This window comes from Malus sylvestris, chromosome 5 (assembly GCF_916048215.2).
Source record: "Malus sylvestris chromosome 5, drMalSylv7.2, whole genome shotgun sequence".
In the NCBI taxonomy this organism is placed as follows: Eukaryota; Viridiplantae; Streptophyta; class Magnoliopsida; order Rosales; family Rosaceae; genus Malus; species Malus sylvestris.
Genome location: NC_062264.1, coordinates 16,340,498 through 16,358,136, shown reverse-complemented (window position 1 = coordinate 16,358,136; position 17,639 = coordinate 16,340,498). Strand labels below are relative to the sequence as shown.

At 36.7% G+C, this 17,639-nt stretch overlaps 1 protein-coding gene and 1 pseudogene across 1 annotated transcript; both read right to left on the bottom strand.

The window, feature by feature from the left end:
• Positions 1–280: 280 nt before the first annotated feature.
• Positions 281–9,289, bottom strand: LOC126624133 (presequence protease 1, chloroplastic/mitochondrial-like). The gene is made up of 18 exons (XM_050293152.1): positions 8,619–9,289; positions 8,344–8,518; positions 8,095–8,227; positions 7,892–7,968; positions 7,210–7,293; positions 6,628–6,718; positions 5,623–6,116; positions 5,340–5,504; positions 5,047–5,265; positions 4,806–4,933; positions 4,106–4,295; positions 3,153–3,230; positions 2,953–3,050; positions 2,272–2,539; positions 2,014–2,173; positions 1,765–1,942; positions 1,177–1,251; positions 281–760 (listed from the first exon to the last, which is right to left on the bottom strand). Exons 2-18 carry the CDS (start codon positions 8,386–8,388, stop codon positions 607–609), a joined length of 2,637 nt encoding a protein of 878 aa, XP_050149109.1. The 5' UTR covers positions 8,389–8,518; positions 8,619–9,289; the 3' UTR covers positions 281–606.
• Positions 9,290–13,870: 4,581 nt separating this feature from the next.
• LOC126622584 (presequence protease 2, chloroplastic/mitochondrial-like) lies at positions 13,871–15,968 on the bottom strand (annotated as a pseudogene).
• Positions 15,969–17,639: the final 1,671 nt, after the last annotated feature.

Sequence of the window (17,639 nt, the reverse complement as noted above, 5' to 3'; positions counted from 1 at the left end):
AATTTCTGAACTAGTCCTTCAATTTATGGTGTAGTGCTATCCTTGAAGAGGGGTTCTATTTCTATCTTTAATTTCAAGACTTTAGGTTTAGGTCGCTTCTTTAGGTTTATGATAGGCTAGGCCGAGTCGTTAGAAAGTGTGAAATCTAAACTAGTCTAATTTACGGAGAGTATTTAGATTTGAGTGCGAAGGGCGAGCATACTGCCTCTGTCATCTAGCCCAACCACATCAACAATTCAAAGAGTTTAGGTCGCTTCTGTAGGTAGTACGAAGAAAACAATTTCCTAGCAAAATATTTTATATTGGAAACTGCAAATACAAGTTAGGTGTTTCCCTTCAGACAAAAAGTTGTAAAAGGCATGAGGAAACTTTTACCTAAGTAAAGGTTACCCAGGAATTGTTCAGTAGATAGTTACTGTCAAAGGTTCCTTCATAGCTACGGAAATCCACAACGGTAAACGCTAATATCTGCTCGCGGCCCCTGCTCTGCAGTAACATGTTTAATTATTTGCATTCCATGACAGAAGAAGCCCATATCCTAAACAAGGTGAAATTCAAGTGTTCCGAAAATAGCCACTGTTAATTTGCTGCTTTTTCTGAGAGGTCTCATCGAGTGAAGAGAGGTGCTATCAATTGTTTGAAGAGTTTAGGTCGCTTCTTTACTGCTGCTTTGATATCCAATGGCGATCCCACTGCAACCACAACCCCCTTATATTTAACTGCGTCGAGTGCATCTGCAAATTTCTTGAAATCCTTCAAGCTGTGATCAAGGGTGAAGGAATAACAATGTAAACATGTTGTGTCATCAATGTAAATCTTAACATGTATGCATCTTATGTTGTCGTAAGAAAATCTAAATACGAATCAAATATTAGCTTCTGTTACATGCATCATGTGAGCCGTTCATGGCCGCCAGAAATGAAATGGAACTGCAGTGATTCAATGAAAATGATAATGCTTTCAGTTGGACAAATGTAAGTCGTAAATTTTCATCAACTAATGTCAGATCAACATGTACGGCTTCAAATTCCCTTCTCTTTGTCATCCGAATCTAGTTATAGCAGTAGTACTGCTTAAAACTTCATAAAAATTTTGTAAAGATGACAGCCTTAGTACAGTGAAATCCCTCGAATGCAATAGTTAATATCAGCTAAAACAAATCCTGTCCCTCTTTACCTGGTTGACAATATCTCTTTATGTCTCTTTTGCCTTTCTTCTTCTGTGACTCCCATTAAATAGTCCTCCAGGAAACTGCAGCAAAACAAAACAAAAGGAATGGGGAGAAAAATTAGGAGTAAACTCAGAAAAACTTGTGAAATGATCATCACCCAGCTCTTGCGGAAGGTTGTGTGCATTAGATTCAAATGTGGAATTATGGGGTTCATACACTTTGTCGTTCCCATCAGCAGTCATATTAACAATTAGCCGTTGGTGTCAGTTCACACTATTTACTGTTACGATTCTGATGAGATTTACTAGTAGCTAAGTGGGGTTGTGATCGGCATCAATTGAGTAATTGAGTGGTATTAGTGTAATAAGGTTGTTAGGAGGTTATTGGTATAGTTGTAATTGGATAAGAATAGTTAGAGAACAGAAACTATATAGTGAGGTTTGTAAGAAAACAGAAAACAGTTAAGAATAATACTGAATTCCTTTTGTCTTTCTCTCTCTCTCTCTCTCTCTCTTCGAGTTCTCTCATGGCTTCTTGAGTTAAGGTTGATTGAGGGTTTATCATTTACAAAACAAGAAGTGATGTCCACATACCTACTACAACTTTTGCCATCACGAAGCGGGCACGAATCATCTCTGAGTGCCTGAATGATGGCCCTTCTAAGAGTATTATCATCTATTTCTAGTTGTCGTAGAAAATCTCCAGTTCCATCATATACGTCAAGCGTCTTTAACAACTTGGTGTCCCCATCAGACAAGAAAGAGAATACTCCTATAAAACAATTGTCAGTGAGGTTTTCAAACAGCAAGTCCATGCAAATTTATAACATGGAAAATTTTTACCTGTGTAAATATCAAAGTAACATGAAGCAGATGCTCCACCGCTAATTCCTACCCGATCACACAACCATGCATCATCAATAAATTTGGAGATAACATGTGTACTTCCATTAAGCTGATAACCAGTGTCATGAATGTTAACAGACTTTCCAACATAATTAACCTGTATAAAGCAAGAATTAAGAACAATTAATATGAAACCAAAACCCAAAAGCCCATATACAAAAAGGAACCGCGCAGAAAAAAGGATTATATTCGAACCTTAATAGGCATTATGATGGCCTCATTTTCGGAAGGTAGTCTACCTTTCCATGTAGTTCTTCTTGCAAATGGAGACTTATGAGGCAGCAAATCCAGAAATTTCTTAATAAACTTCTCAGATTTGGTAAGATTCTTCCTTTCAGAAATCATATTTATGAGGCAACCTTTTCTACAAATTATGGACTTCCGAATCTCCTCTAGGGATGAAGAAATGCCATCCCAATCTTGATCAACTTTCTCTCCAAGCACTTGCAGAAACTCCAATTGACTAGGTACAGAGAATATACAAACTGTATGAGAAACTACATCAATCCCATTACTTCTCATAATTCAATGCTGAATTATCCATACTAAAAGAAACTATTTGTGCAAGACTTGAAAGCTTTCTGATTATTCATATTGAACCTACACAAGTTATTCCTCATCTCAAAGAGGGATGCACAGGATAGTGCAAATATTTAAAATGGCAACGTCAATAGACCTAAATTTTTAAATCCTTCAGTAAGATGTATATTAAACAACAAGAAAGAAGTGGTTAACTTTTATGTAATTGCAAACCGGAAATTATAAATGATTCCAGGTTTTCTAAAAATACACTTCACACAAGAGGAACAGACACAGGAAAAGTAAGGATGCATAGATTAGGCCAGAAGACAAATAACTTGAAAAGCTTAATCCAACCTGATACCAAAAAGTTGTTCACGAATCCACCCAGAAATATTTAGCTTTGCTTCCATCCTCGCAGCAGCAATTTCATGATAATTAGCAGTCTCTTCGTACTGAAATGACATAATATAAACGCAAGATTAGATAGTTAATTGTTAAAGATCAGCAATCTTAAGTTGTTAACATTGAGCTTTTCTGAATAAAGTCAATAATACCTTCACTATAAACTGGGAAACTATCTTCTTAAACCGCCTCTTGTCTGTAAACTGTACTTCTTGAAGAACAATCTTGATCTGCAATAACATGAAATGAATGCATGAAAACCTTGATTTATTGTCTACCAAAACAACTATTTGAGAAACAAACAAAAAATTCAAATCAATATAGAAGAAAATGATAAAAAAATTTAGTGAGTAATGGCACACCAAGTGCATGCCCAGAAACCTTCCCCTGTGCAAAAGTAATTGAAAGTGTCAAATTATAAGATCAGTTTCTTAGTGAAGGGACTTTTATAAAGAAAGGCAAACCACTTCAAAACTTATATCAATTTACTAATGAAAATCATTGTCAATTTTGCATGGGACATTTCAAATCCAGTTATTCATAGAATGCATCAAGATATTTACTCCATACGTTTTACAGCCCTAACATGTAACGTGAGACGAAGAAAAGATTCTGAGGTGTCTCACTGTGACTTGGCAAATGGCCTAACCTAAGAGATTATTTAATTTCCTTAAATTTTTTATTTTTATATTTTGGATTGCTGGATGAACTGCTTCATTTCATTTCTGTTTTTCACTAAAATTATTGTTTCGCCAAAAATATATAGAATTGCTTCATTACATCAACAAAATAACGATTATAATGTGTAGGAAAATGGATTCATTCCGCACTCAGGTATTGCTCTGATGTAACCTATACGCATAAGTCTGGACAAACTATTGTCAACTGGTGCAAGGAAGTAGTACATAAAAATAAATCATCACATGTCTTTGTTAAGAGATGCAACCGATAAGGACTCATAGCGAAATAAATTATATAAACACACCCAAGAATGTGAAACCTAGTTCACCCAAGTTCGAATTTCCCTTCACCATTGATCAGAAAAAAAACAAAGTAAACTGAAAATGCTCATTTGCTGGCTCTGAAAAAAAAAGCAAAACAATACCAGTTCAAATAGGTCTTCAGCACGTCCTGCCATGACTTTCCCTCCAACAACTACATGGCCGCATGGATCTTTCTTGCACCGTACCGACAAAATCATTGGATCGATTGTTAGTCCTCCCGTTTTTCTTGAAATCAAGTGACGAAGTTCGTCAGAACTCATGTCTTTTGTATCCATCTTCAGTAACGTGAAACTGTCAAGAGCATCACAATATACTAAAAAATTAAGATCAAATTTGGCTTAAAAGAATTTTTGTTTTTAAAAAATGACTGTTCTTCAAGTAAGAAACAGTTCATTAAAAGAAAAATTTAATCACAAGTTTCTTCTTAAAGATACCCGCAGTTATATAATTCTGCATAGTTCCCAAGTAACTGAAGCTGATACCTTTTCTATGTCACCACAAGAGTGTCAGAAATTGGAGACCATGTTTTGTGTACATAAGTATCGGACAAGAAAGTTATCAATGAAACTCGGGGGTTCTACAAATATTACAAAATTGCGTTTAAGGCTGACCTGAGCATAGATTTCTCAAAGTTAGAGAAAACATAAAAATATTCAATCAAAAAGGGGCTCTCGCATATCAAATAATCTGTTTTTTATTTTTAAGTTTCATATCAAGTAATCTGAGGGAGGTGGTCATTTATGAGGATGAAACTCAACCTTCTTAATTTCATAATTCATGGTAGGGTTTAAAACATCTTACCAGAAAATAGGTACCAAAGGAAGAAGCTCTTGCTTTAGTGAACCCATATTGAACACAATTTCAGTGTAAAGGACATCATTCGTGAAGAGCTCATGCTGCAATACTTTAACTCCATTGACATACGCAACCTACATACAACAGATAGAAAGCTTGTTATTATTTGTTCTTGCAGGAACTACACCATAAATAAACTCGTATTAATCATAAACACAACAAATCAGAAATTTAAGGTGATTATAACCTCTGTGGGAACATGAATAGGTTCCTTTGGAAGGTCTAGCAGAGATAGGCTTGGAACACTTCTCAAAGCTTCTGGTGGGTCAGGAGTTTTCTGCTTCAGTTGCAGCTCCTGGGTAGCACGTGCCAGCTCAGCAAGATCTTCTTCTCTCATACCACCTTTAACTTTCCTCAATATTTCTTTCTCAGCTTTTTCATCAGAAGAAACCTTTTGTGGATCAGGCTGCAAAAGAAGTTAAATGTTAGGAGTAATAAACAGTGCCACAAAGTTTGGCACAAAATTATTCGATTGATTACCCGCATTGCTACCACAATTTTATGAGGATTCTTCAATATGAATTTCTCAATTACAGGAGAGAGGACAGCCTTAGATCCTTCCTTTTGTATTCTGGCATTCAGTTCCATTAAAGATTTTCCAAACTTCAAAGGCTCAAAGGGTTTCATCTCATGTATCCATTTATCCTATAGAAAATTAATATATTAAGATCATGATCAATAATAAACGGCTATAATGCCCGGAAAGTTTTATGAAAGAAAACAAAAACAAAGAAAAAACAAATTAAAGAGGGGTTTATCTTACTAGGGACAGAAGCATTAAGGTCAAGCCTCGAGATTTTTGAAGGCCTCCTCTGAGAATGAACAACTCCATTGCAGTTATGGATGCTTCTACATAATGTGTATCAAAGCCTTCCTCGACAAATACTACAAGTATACTTGTGACAAATAGTTCTACCTTTAAAATGTCATCGCAAGAAACATTAAACACCGCAATGCGAAATACAGGTTGAAGGAGATGAACAATCTCGATATAAACATGATAACCATATTCCTGCAAGATTCGTGTCAAGTTTCCCATCATGAAATAAACCAAAACATCAATTGTTTGCTCAGTTTCTGTGTCTAAGGGCTTATCACAGAGCATCCAACTGAGGCATACCACATTTTCCTTCTCTAAATCACCGGATTTATCAGAAGGATAGTTCTTTAAAATCCTAACTGACTCTGAAAATAGCCTTTGTGGTTTAACCCTTGATACATTTGGAGCTGAACTTGCATCATACATGTCTAAGTACTCTGAGAGAGAGAGAGAGAGAGAGAGAGAGAGAGAGAGAGAGAGAGAGAGAGAGAGAGATTAGTTTTAAAATTATATTGTCCTTCACAATCAATAAAGGGAAAAACAATTACATAAATCAAGATGTTAGTGACCAATTATTGCTCTAACAGCTGCGCATTGGTTTTCTTATTTTTAGATAACGTTTATTTTAATTCTGCAAAACAAATTGGGTATAAACTGAAATGATGGACATGACAAACTTGTATAATATACAACTGTTCAAAGTACGTCACTAAAAGGGAAAAAATGTCGTAATAGATAGTGTAAGAGGCATTTTCTATTCATGCTTTTAAATGCCAGATTAGTATCCTCAATAGTTTCTTTCTTGAACTACAGCTTCTCATCGATTTTCTTTTGGGAATTCGCCCACTATTTTAGAGAAAAGACCAAATAGTCATGCAACAAAAGAAGTTTCCAGGAAAACACAATTCATTCACATGTATGTACACAGAAATAGATTTGTTTAAATACCACTTAAAATGTGCAGGCGTTCAGTTGGATCGTCATCTCCATAAAACCATATCTTTGCGTTGCTCGGATGGTAGTTTTTCCAGTGGAACTCCTGTAATTTTATTCTCAATTCAGATTTCAGAAAGAAAAGCACTATAGCACTAAAATAGTATTTAAGGAACAATTCGCATATATGTGTGTGTGCACGTGCATGTGTGAATTCAGAGTTAGATAATTTGACAGAAGATGGTCCCATAGAAAGAAATTAATCAGGCTATTAGATATCAAAAAGAATTTTTAATACTATTATGCTACTACAAATGGTTCAGAAATTCAGATGAGTGTTCGGCTGCCTTTGAAGGCAACATGCAGAGGATTCTCCAGGGCATTCCTCAAAAAATTAGATTCTGAAGTCTAACAAAAAGAAGTTATCCTTCTGAAAATGAAGGAAACAAAAAGTCTATTGGACCGATGACCAAACCATAAAAAAATACATCCTAACGCCAAAAGACTCATAACACACGAACAACCACAGTTTTAAAGTTTATCATGGTATCTGATATAACAAAGAACTAATCTTCCTCTTCAGTGATCACAGCAAACCTTGAAGTTCTCAAATGTCAGTTGGGGAATAATGTTTGGATCCCCTGCACAGTCAAACCCGTAGGTACTGTCTGGAAAAAGGCCCTGTAGAAATGGAAACCAGATGTATGATATTAGAAATATACTGAAAGAAATTAAAAACAGAAAATATGACAGTAAGCAAGCATAATATTAATAACCAAACTGGTAGCTCTCTAGTCAGCAACGGTCAGTTGATAACAGATGACTGTGTAGCTTAATACGTGAGAAAAAGGGATTGCAGGTATATAAACAGAACAAATGACCTCAGAAAACTCTACCATTGTAGTAAGCACACGAGTATCTGATATATTGCCAGAAGCTATTATGTTTAGTAAAGTAGGTATACAACTCATTTTTAAACCTTTAGCCTAATATTATGTAGTTATGCATAAGGTAATGATTTCTATGAATAAGGAGATGATGTAGGGAAGGGGGGGGAGGGAGGGAGCGGGGAGAGACGGAAATGCTTGGTATGATATCCATCAGCAAAGAGAAAATCACAATTGCGGAAGACTATTTGGGGGCTCAAATCATAATCATTTGGGGTGTACTAAACAATAAGACTTCCCACGGAAATGAATTGAGAGAGATTGGATAAAGTTATATGCAAACCAGCAAAAATGTCACAAACATACAGAATATACAATTAGACAAGACTTGCCTGCCAAGCAGCCTGCCTCAGTACATTATCAGGCCCAGGCCGAGAATAGAACTCTTTCATCTTATTGAAGACAACGCCTGAAATTATGAACAATAAACATTTTAAGAGGAAATGGCACATTAGTTTCATACTTGGAAACAATGAAACTTATAACCAATTTACAGAAACACAAGAGAACTGGGCATATGTATCAAATGTCCAACCTTGATAAGATATATCTCCAGAAGGGTCGTTGAGCTCGTAATGCCAACCCTGCTCCTGGAAAATCTGGACGTCCTCCACACATTTAGGAAAGAAGACGGCATCCAGGATTACATCAATGAGATTATACAATTCCTGGTTCAATCACAAAAACCATGCAAGTTTGGAATTAATACAGATTAGCTAGATACAAACAACATAGAATAGACCCACATTGTAATTTCTTTTCCAGTTTCGCCTCTCATATTCACCTTTGTAGTTGTGCAAGCACCAGAGTAGTAGGTCTTATCAGCCATTGCTTGTGAATCCAGAATAGTACTGAAGCTCCCATTTTCCAACTCATCAAATGGTTTTTTCACCGGGTACTATCTCGACCCACATAACACACTGTGATGCAGTATGCTGGCGACTCCAGTCGAATCGGTCCTTCATCAACAGTTGAATAAATTAACAAACAAATAGGCGAAAAGCCGAAAAGGGCAAATGCATTACATGAAAAGGCAGAGATTTTTGGAAGACAACTCACGGTATCGTTTGAAAAGCAATGCCGAAGACCTTTTGCCTGGCGCCATTGGACAGAGACATGACTTGGGCGCCGGTCTTTTTGTGCCGGAAGAGCACAGCGTTGGAGTCGCAGTCTCCGATGAATTCTTCGGATATCTTCTCGAAACCGAGCTTCTCCGCAACGTCGTCTGGCACACCAGGAAGCTCTGCACAGACACACACCAACAAAGGAAATAATGAAGAAAAAAATACTTCATAAATGGAAAACTTACAAAAAGAGTAGAGCTTGGATTGGGGTTTTGAGAGGCAGATGTAACTGTCGGTTGGGAGATGTAACTGAGCCGAGGACATGCCGACGGCACTTGAGAAGAGAGACGGCGGAGAGAGGAGGCGCGGTGGGACTGGGAAATGGGACAGTTGCGGTGGCGACGGTGGTTCAATTTCTCAGAGGAGAAGTTGAAATGGAGAGGAAAAATATGTGAGAAAATATGATGAAAGAGGTAAATGAAGTGGAGAGAGAGAGAGAGGGTTTATGGGGAAGCGTGACCAGCTGACCGTACTTTGATTGCAGAGCTGACCGTACGGCCAAGCTTAGCGTATTAGTGGGGCGGTGCTTTGGGAGGGAAATAATTACAACTCCTAGTAGGAAGAAGCCGAACCAAAACAAGCCAAGCCAACTCAAGCCGCCGAGTAATCATGGTGCTTAATCAAGTTCAATTAATTTTTTTTTTAATTGAAATAATAATAAGAGAATAATTATTGTCAAAATTTAATTTGATAGTGGATGTAGCAATTGAATATGAACATTAAATCTTCTTCTCATCCACTAAATGTGTCAAATATTTATTTTATAATATATTGCATCTCATGTTACATTAACTATCAATAAATAACTGGGCAAAAAAATTTAAAAAAAAAACTATCTATAAATAACTAAATGGCTTTAATTTTCATCCTATGGATTGGTAGTGAGATCCATCTATTAAAAAATAAATTAAAAACATATGACGCTCAAGCCTTATACTATTAAAAAAGACAACATAGTGAATCCATATCAACGTATAATATTTCGGTTGACTTAAAACTCTAACGAGCGAACCTAACTAACTATAATTATATAATATCAATTTACAATAGGATGCCTTCGTCCTTGATACTTGAGCTGCGGCAAGTGTAATGATTATGTGATAGCTAACTAATTTTTTGTTTTTTGGACGAGCGATATTATCTATACTAAGTAGGTGAAAGTGGGCTAAATATTATAATAAGCGAGCCATAATAATGTAGTTCAACTCTCACTTATATATGATGAGAAATACCACTAGACCGTATTATTAAGTGACTGATAACTAACTAAATTAAATATGAAAAATGAACTTTGTATGTTTTAATTTTTCCAAAGGGTTAAACAAAATATAAAATACAAAAAAATGAGTAATTACTCCAGTAAATATAAATAGCATCTGACGAAAACTAATCGCAAGTTTTATAATAAACGATTAGAATGTAGAGATCTTTAAAATGCTTACAAAATGGTTCCGAAGAGGATCCTCTTCCATATAAAGAGAGTGCAGTGCAGACTATTGACAGAGAAAAAGTTTTCATGTAAATAAATGTCTGATGTCCAAAACGCACAGAAAATACGGAAAGACAGAGATAGCTACCAGAATTCAAATAATAATATTACTTTGGCTCCAAGAAAACCCTAAATCAGCTCCACGTGTCCAAGAGGCTCAACTCTAATTAGGTGCAGCAAATCTTTACCTACGGTATAGCCAACATTATCAGGACCGTTCATTTGCTAAATCACAATTAAAAATTCTTTTTACAAATCTTTTGATATTACTGTTGTCACATCCCGGTTTGGGGTCCACCACATCCCAGGCCCGCTCCACCACCATAGCACGATATTGTCCGCTTTGAGCCCCTACTACGCCCTCACGATTTTGTTTTTGGGAACTCACACGAGAACTTCACAGTGGGTCACCCATCATGAGATTGTTCTCGCGCGCTACTCGCTTAACTTCGAAGTTCCGATGGAACCCGAAGCCAGTGAGCTCCCAAAAGGCCTCGTGCTAGGTAGGGATGAAAATATACATATAAGGATCACTCCCCTGGACGATGTGGGATGTTACAATCCACCCCTTTAGGAACCCGACGTCCTCGTCGGCACACCACGGCCAGGGTTAGGCTCTGATACCAAATTGTCACATCCCCGCCTGGGGTCCACCACATCCCAGGCCCGCTCCACCACCATAGCACGATATTGTTTGCTTTGAGCCCCGACTACGCCCTCACGGTTTTGTTTTTGGGAACTCACACGAGAACTTCCCAGTGGGTCACCCATCATGGGATTGTTCTCGCGCGCTACTCGCTTAACTTCGAAGTTCCGATGGAACCCGAAGCCAGTGAGCTCCCAAAAGGCCTCGTGCTAAGTAGGGATGGGAATATACATATAATGATCACTCCCCTGGACGATATGGGATGTTACAACGGTCTAATGATATATTTATTTTTACTTGTAAGTGAAGAGTTTTATGTTCAATCCTCATTGATGGCGAGTTAGAATCAAATATGCAGAGTGAGGTCTTCAAACTCACTGACCCAACCAACCCCCGTTTGCAGTTCAAAGGATTACCCAGGCCCATTTCCAACCACTGGGTTAAAACCTAAAATTTTTATTCTAGAAATCCAGAACATTTGTTTACTTCAACCCTTCTGGGTTAAATTTTAGCCCAAGATTATTAAATAATGAATTTAGAATATTTTTTTCTTAAAGTAACTTTTAAAAAAATTATGTAAACTATCTTAATTTAATTTTATGAACATTATAACCTAAAAATATTTAGATTTCGATAAATATTGAAAAATTACTATACCGACATCGTAAAACTCGTGAAACACTATGAAAAAAAATATGAAATACATAAAAAAATAATAATTTAATTATTTTAACCGTTTCATTTAAATTTGGGCCGATATATATTTTACCGTAAGATTGATCATATTAGATTTTAGCCGTTGACTTCAATAAATTTATAAATATAAAACTAATAAAAAATACACATTTATGATAGACCAACTCATTAACCCAAGAGAATTTTGGCCTAAATTTGTCCCAAAAATAAATTTCGAGTTAAAACTCATATTTGGCCTAATGGTTGGAGCAAAATGGAGTAGAACCTAAAATTTGAGTTTCACTCTAAGGGTTGCAATAGATCTCAGCCACATTCGCTTTTTCACAGGAATTAATTAATGATCTTATACCTGTAAACGGGTCGGGTTCAATCCGACCCGTTAAGTTAACGGGTCATCCGAACTCGACCCGTTAAGCTAACGGGTCACCCATTTCATCCATTAACAATTATTATTATTATTTTTTTTTTTTGCATAGAGTTTATTTTTTTATTGTTAAGATTTTACTGAAATTACTAAAACAGCCTCAACTAATTGGTGCTAACAGGTTTAACGGGTTAACCCAAAGTAACCTGTTATTTAACGGGTTGTTAACGGGGTCACCCGTTAGCGACCCGACCTGTTAAGCATTCACCCAAATACTAATATTAACGGATCGTGTCCAAAATGCCAGGTCTAAATGATCCTATAAAAATAGAGGAGTAGAAACTGCTAACACTGCATTGGGACACTTTTAACAGAGTAAAACAAAAGGTTACCTAGTAATAGTTTAGCAGATAGTTACCGTCAAAGATTTCCTTCTTAAGGAAATTAACAGTAAAAGGTCAGTATCTGTTTTTCACTAATAAATCTAATTACTTGGAAGCCAAGACAGAAGAAAGTGACATTCAGTTTTAATTTTGCAGCATTTTCTGAAGTAGTAGTCCTTCCAGATACGATGTCGAGCTCGCTGAAGAGGGGCACTATCTTTAATTTGAAGAGTTTAGGTCGCTTCTTTAGTGCTGCTTGGACACCCAATGGCGCTCCCACTGTCACCACAACGCCTTTGCCTTTAACTGCATCGGATGCATCTGCAAATTTCTTGAAGTCCTTCAAGCTGCACGCGGGGTAAAGGAAAAACAACGTAAAATCTATGCATGTATGCGCCTTAATAGATGCTATGTATATAAGAATCTAAGACGAATCATGCATCATGTTTTAGCGGCAATGAAGACGATGATACATTCACTTGGGTAAATATAACAAGTAAATTTGATCAACTATTGTTAAATTTTCCATGTAGGACGTTAAAATTCCTTTCTTTATTGTCCGTGTCTAGTTTTAGCAGAAATATAGCTCAAACTTCTTCAAAACTGTGTCAAGATGGCAACTTTAGTACTGTCAAATTCCTAGAACGCAACACAGACGACAATTTACAACCTGTTTACCTGGTTGACAATATCTCTTTATGCCTCCTCTGCCTTTCTTCTTCTGTGACTCCCGTTAAATCCCGCTTCAAAAAACTGCAGGAGAGAAAATGATGGGAAAGAGTTCGTAAGATAAGCAGTAAACTAAGAAACAATTGTGGCTTGGTCACAGAGCTTTTGTGTGTCATGAAGGATAACAGATTTTCCAACATGATTAACCTGTAGAAGGTAAGGATTAAGAATAATATCATTCCCGCCCAAAAAAAGAACTCATAACAAAAGTTACGGTGACAATTTTATTCTAACCTTTGTAGGTATTATGATGGCCTCATTTTCAGAAGGTAGTGTAGCTTTCCAAGTGGTTCTTCTTGCAAAGGGAGACTTGCTAGGCAGCAAATCCAGAAATTTGCTCACAAATTTCTGAGATTAAGATTCTTCCCTTCAGCAGTCATAATTTTGAAGCAACCTTTCTCACAAATTACTGACTTGCGAATTTCCTCTAGAGATGAAGAAATGCCGTCCCAATCTTGATAAACCTTCTTTTCAAGCGCTTGCAGAAACTCCACTTGACTAAGCACAGAGATTACACAAAATGTATAAGAAACTGACTCTGTCCCATTACTTGTCCTAAGTCGATGCTTAATTATCATACTATAAGGAAATATTTGCACAAAACTTGAAAGCTTTCCAGCTATTCATAATAAAGATAGGCTAAGATGCCAACCTACATTATTCCTCATCTCAAAGAGATTCATAGGATAATTTATAAAAATGCTAAAATGGCAAGGGTCCTGAGATGAACCTTAACTTTTAAATCCTTCAATAAGATGTTAATTTTTATTTCATTTGCCCTGGAAATTATAACAGATATTTCCAGGTTTATGGACAATACACTTTGCAGAGAGAGGAACAGGTACAGGAAGTCAAGATTAGGCCGAAGTCAAGATTATGCTTAAACCGGCTCTGGCTCAGTAAATCGGACTTCTTGAAGAATGTAGTGGATCTGCAATAACATGAAATGAATGCATTAAAACCGTGATGTATTATCTGCCAAACCACTAGTTGAGCACCAAACAAAAATGGCAACAATGATATAGAAGATAAGGATAAAAAAAATTTAGAGAGTAATGGCACACCAATTACATGCCCAGACACCTCCTCACATGCAAAAGCAAGTAAATGAGAAACTATAATATAGGTTTCTTAGCGAAGAGAACTTTATTTCGATTGATTAAGATCAATGTCAATTTTGCATGGGACATATTTAGAATGGCTCCAAGAGAAAACATCTGTGTTTCTCAATCTGACTTGGCCAAATGGCCTAAACTATGAGAAATTATCAAATTTTCTTTGAGTTTTTTAAATTTTTGAATAAGGCAGGAGTTTTGCTGGATGGAGCCCGCTTCATCCAAGTTCGAATTCCCAGTCCCTATTGATCAGAAAAAAAACAAAAAAAACAAAGGAAACTGGAAACACTCATTTGCTACTCGGGAAATAAGAGGGGAGACAATACCAGTTCAAATAGGTCTTCAGCACGTCCTGCCATGACTTTCCCTCGAACAACTATATGGCCACAGGGATCTTTCTTGCACCGCACAGATGACGTCATTGGATCAATTGATATTCCTCCTGTTTTTCTTTTAACCAATTCATGAAGTTGAATAAAATTCATGTCTTTTGTACTCGTGTTCAGCATTAACAAGCTGTCAAGGACATGATGATATTGTCAAGAACACAATAGAGACGGAGACAGGGACAGAAGCTAGGTGTGATTCATCAGCAAGAGAAAATCTGATTTAACAAAGAATACTTGGGTGCTCAAATCATAAGCATACTGGGGTGTACTAAAGAATAAGACTCCACAAACATAAACAATAAACGATTGGACGAAAGAGTAGAAGGAAAGCTTGCCTGTTGAGCAGTCAGCTTCATTATATCTTCAGGCAAAGGCCGAGAATAGAACTCTTTCCTCTGATTGAAGACAACTCCTGAAATTATGTCCACAATTCATTTAAGAGGAAATGCCATATTAGTCTTATGCTTGGAAAAGAATTGAACGTATAACCAATTAACAAACATAAACTTTGTCAAGGGAATGGAAACCAAGAATACGAGAACTCGGCACAAGTATCAAATGTCCAACCTTGATAAGATATTGAGCTCGTAATGCCAACCCTGTTGCTGGAAAATCTGGACGTCCTCCAAACATTTAGGAAAGAAAACGGCATCAAGGTGTACATCAACCATATTATACAATTCCCGGTTCAGTTACGAAAACCATGTAAGTTTGGAATACAGAATAAATACATTCTTCACACACCCACATTGTAATTTCCTTTCCACTTTGCCAGCTCGTTTTTACCTTTGTAGTTGTGCAAGAACCAGAGTAGTAGGTCCTATCAGCCATTGTTTTAGCATGCAGAGAAGTACTGAAGCTCCCTCTAACCAACTCATCAAATGGTTTTTTCACGGGGTACTTTCTTGACCCACATAACACACTCTGCTGCAGTATGTCAGCGACTCCAGTCGAATCGATCCTTCATCAACAGTTGAACAAAATTAACAACAAATAGGCGAAAAGCCAAAATGGGCAACTGCATTACATGAAAACGAAGGGATTTTTGGAAGAGAACTCACGGCGGTGTTCGGAAAACAATTCCGAAGACCTTTCTGTCGTCGTCGTTGGACAGAGACATGATTTGGGCGCCGATCTTTTTGTGGCGGAAGAGTACACTACAGCGTTGGAGCTGCAGTCTCCGAAGAAATCTTCCGAGACCTTCTCGAAACCGAGCTTGTCCGCAACCTCATCTTGCACACCACGAAGCTCTATGCACAGCCAGAAAAGAAAAAATATTTTTTTACAAAAGGGTAGCTTAGTTTGTGGGGTTTGAGAGGGAGATGTAATGGCGAGTTGCGCTAAGTACGTACCTGGCGGAGAAGACTGAGTCCGGGGCATGCCGACGGCGTTGAGAAGAAGTACGGCGGAGCAAGGAAGGCGCGGTGGGACTGAGAATCGGACGGCGGTTGTGGCTATGAGCAGAAGCTGAAGAAAAAATAGAGAACGAAGAAATGGAGTTTGGGTTTTGGTGATGGAAGAGAGAGAGCCAAATGGAGAGAGAGAGAGAGAGTAGTGGGATTATAGGGAAGCGTGACCAGCCTGACCGGGTTTTGATTAGAGAGCTGACCGTACGGAAGGGGAAGGTACTGGCTGCGATCTGACATCATTACAGAGCTGACCGTACGGAGTCTGCGGACAGAGGTGGACTGTGTGCACTGGGTGGGTGGTTTTGGGGGGAAACATTTCCCAATATTTTACTCTCCTTTGTAAAGAGAAGCCGAGCCGAACGAGACGAGCCGAGCCGTCAATTAAGCAGGATGCTTATTTTTAGTTAGACTTTTAATTTTTAATTTTTTTTATTTTTATAAGGTATTTCAACTTTCCCCTAATTAAACTTGAGTTTGGTTAAAATGTTTTGAACATTTGTTACTAAATGAGGCATTGACAGAATAAGTGGTGGATTACTCAAAAGTGGAAATCTTCAGACTTCATAGATTTTCTGTCACCTCACAACTACTTACGTTTTAATATTATAAAATATTGTGTCAAAATTATAAAATGACAGAGAATCCATAAAGAGTCTCACTTTTGAGAGAGTGCCCTTAGCATTTCTCTAAATTAAAATAATAATATCACTTATAAAAAGAAAAGAAAAATAATAATGCAATGACACAATTTGATAAATGAGTTTTTCTTTTCTCAAAATTGAGCTTAGCTTAGTTCGAGTAATCATTCTGACTTATTTTTATGGATATTGTTATTCACACATCTATTTTTATCTCTCACACATACTTGTTAACTTTTTTTTTCGAACATACTTGTTAACTTTTGGTTATTAATTTTTTTTCAACTCATTCGATCTAACAACCCGAAAATTAAAAGAGGCATGTAAGAAGTAAAAATTGATGTGTGGATAGCACTATCCATTTACTATATCTAAGTTTTAATAAGTAGTTATAAACGTAAACCGTCTAAGCTCAATGGGCAAACTTCAACAAAAGACTAAGGTACTATTACTTGTAATAAAAAAAATGGCATATTGATACAGTTTGATAAATAATTTTTTCTTTTCTCACAAGCGAGCTTAATTAGTTTGAGTTTCTTTCGTTTTATAAAAGTATAGGTATGAGAACCATTTCACTTTGTAAGTTTTCTCTGTATTTATCAACTCATGAAAAATAAAAAGAAGTGTTAGCTTCCCTTTAAAATTTATAATTAGTACTACGGTTTAGTTGTATTTTTCTTTACTGGTAAGTAAGAGATCTTAGGTTCGATTCTCGCCAAAGACAAATTTGGATCACATTATTGCTTGTGAGGCTAAACCGACCCCCTCCCCCTTAGTTAAAAAAAAAAAAAAAAAAAAACACTAAAATCATGATTCATATCAACTAGGAGTAGTTGATCCAATTCTCTTTTCATACTTTCCATATTCTTAAGTTCTCCCATTCCTTCGTTAGGTAAACCGTCTAAAAACTCTATAGGCAAACTTCGAACAAAGACCAAGTTGAAGTATAACTTGTGTTGTCTTATGATCACGGAGTTCTAAAATTCAATTATGAATTGACTTTGTCAAATTTTCTTTAATAGTTTGGACTAATCAGTAATACAAAATATAAACAGCGGGGATTGAATTGAAAAAAATAATATGTTTACTTGTCAATTT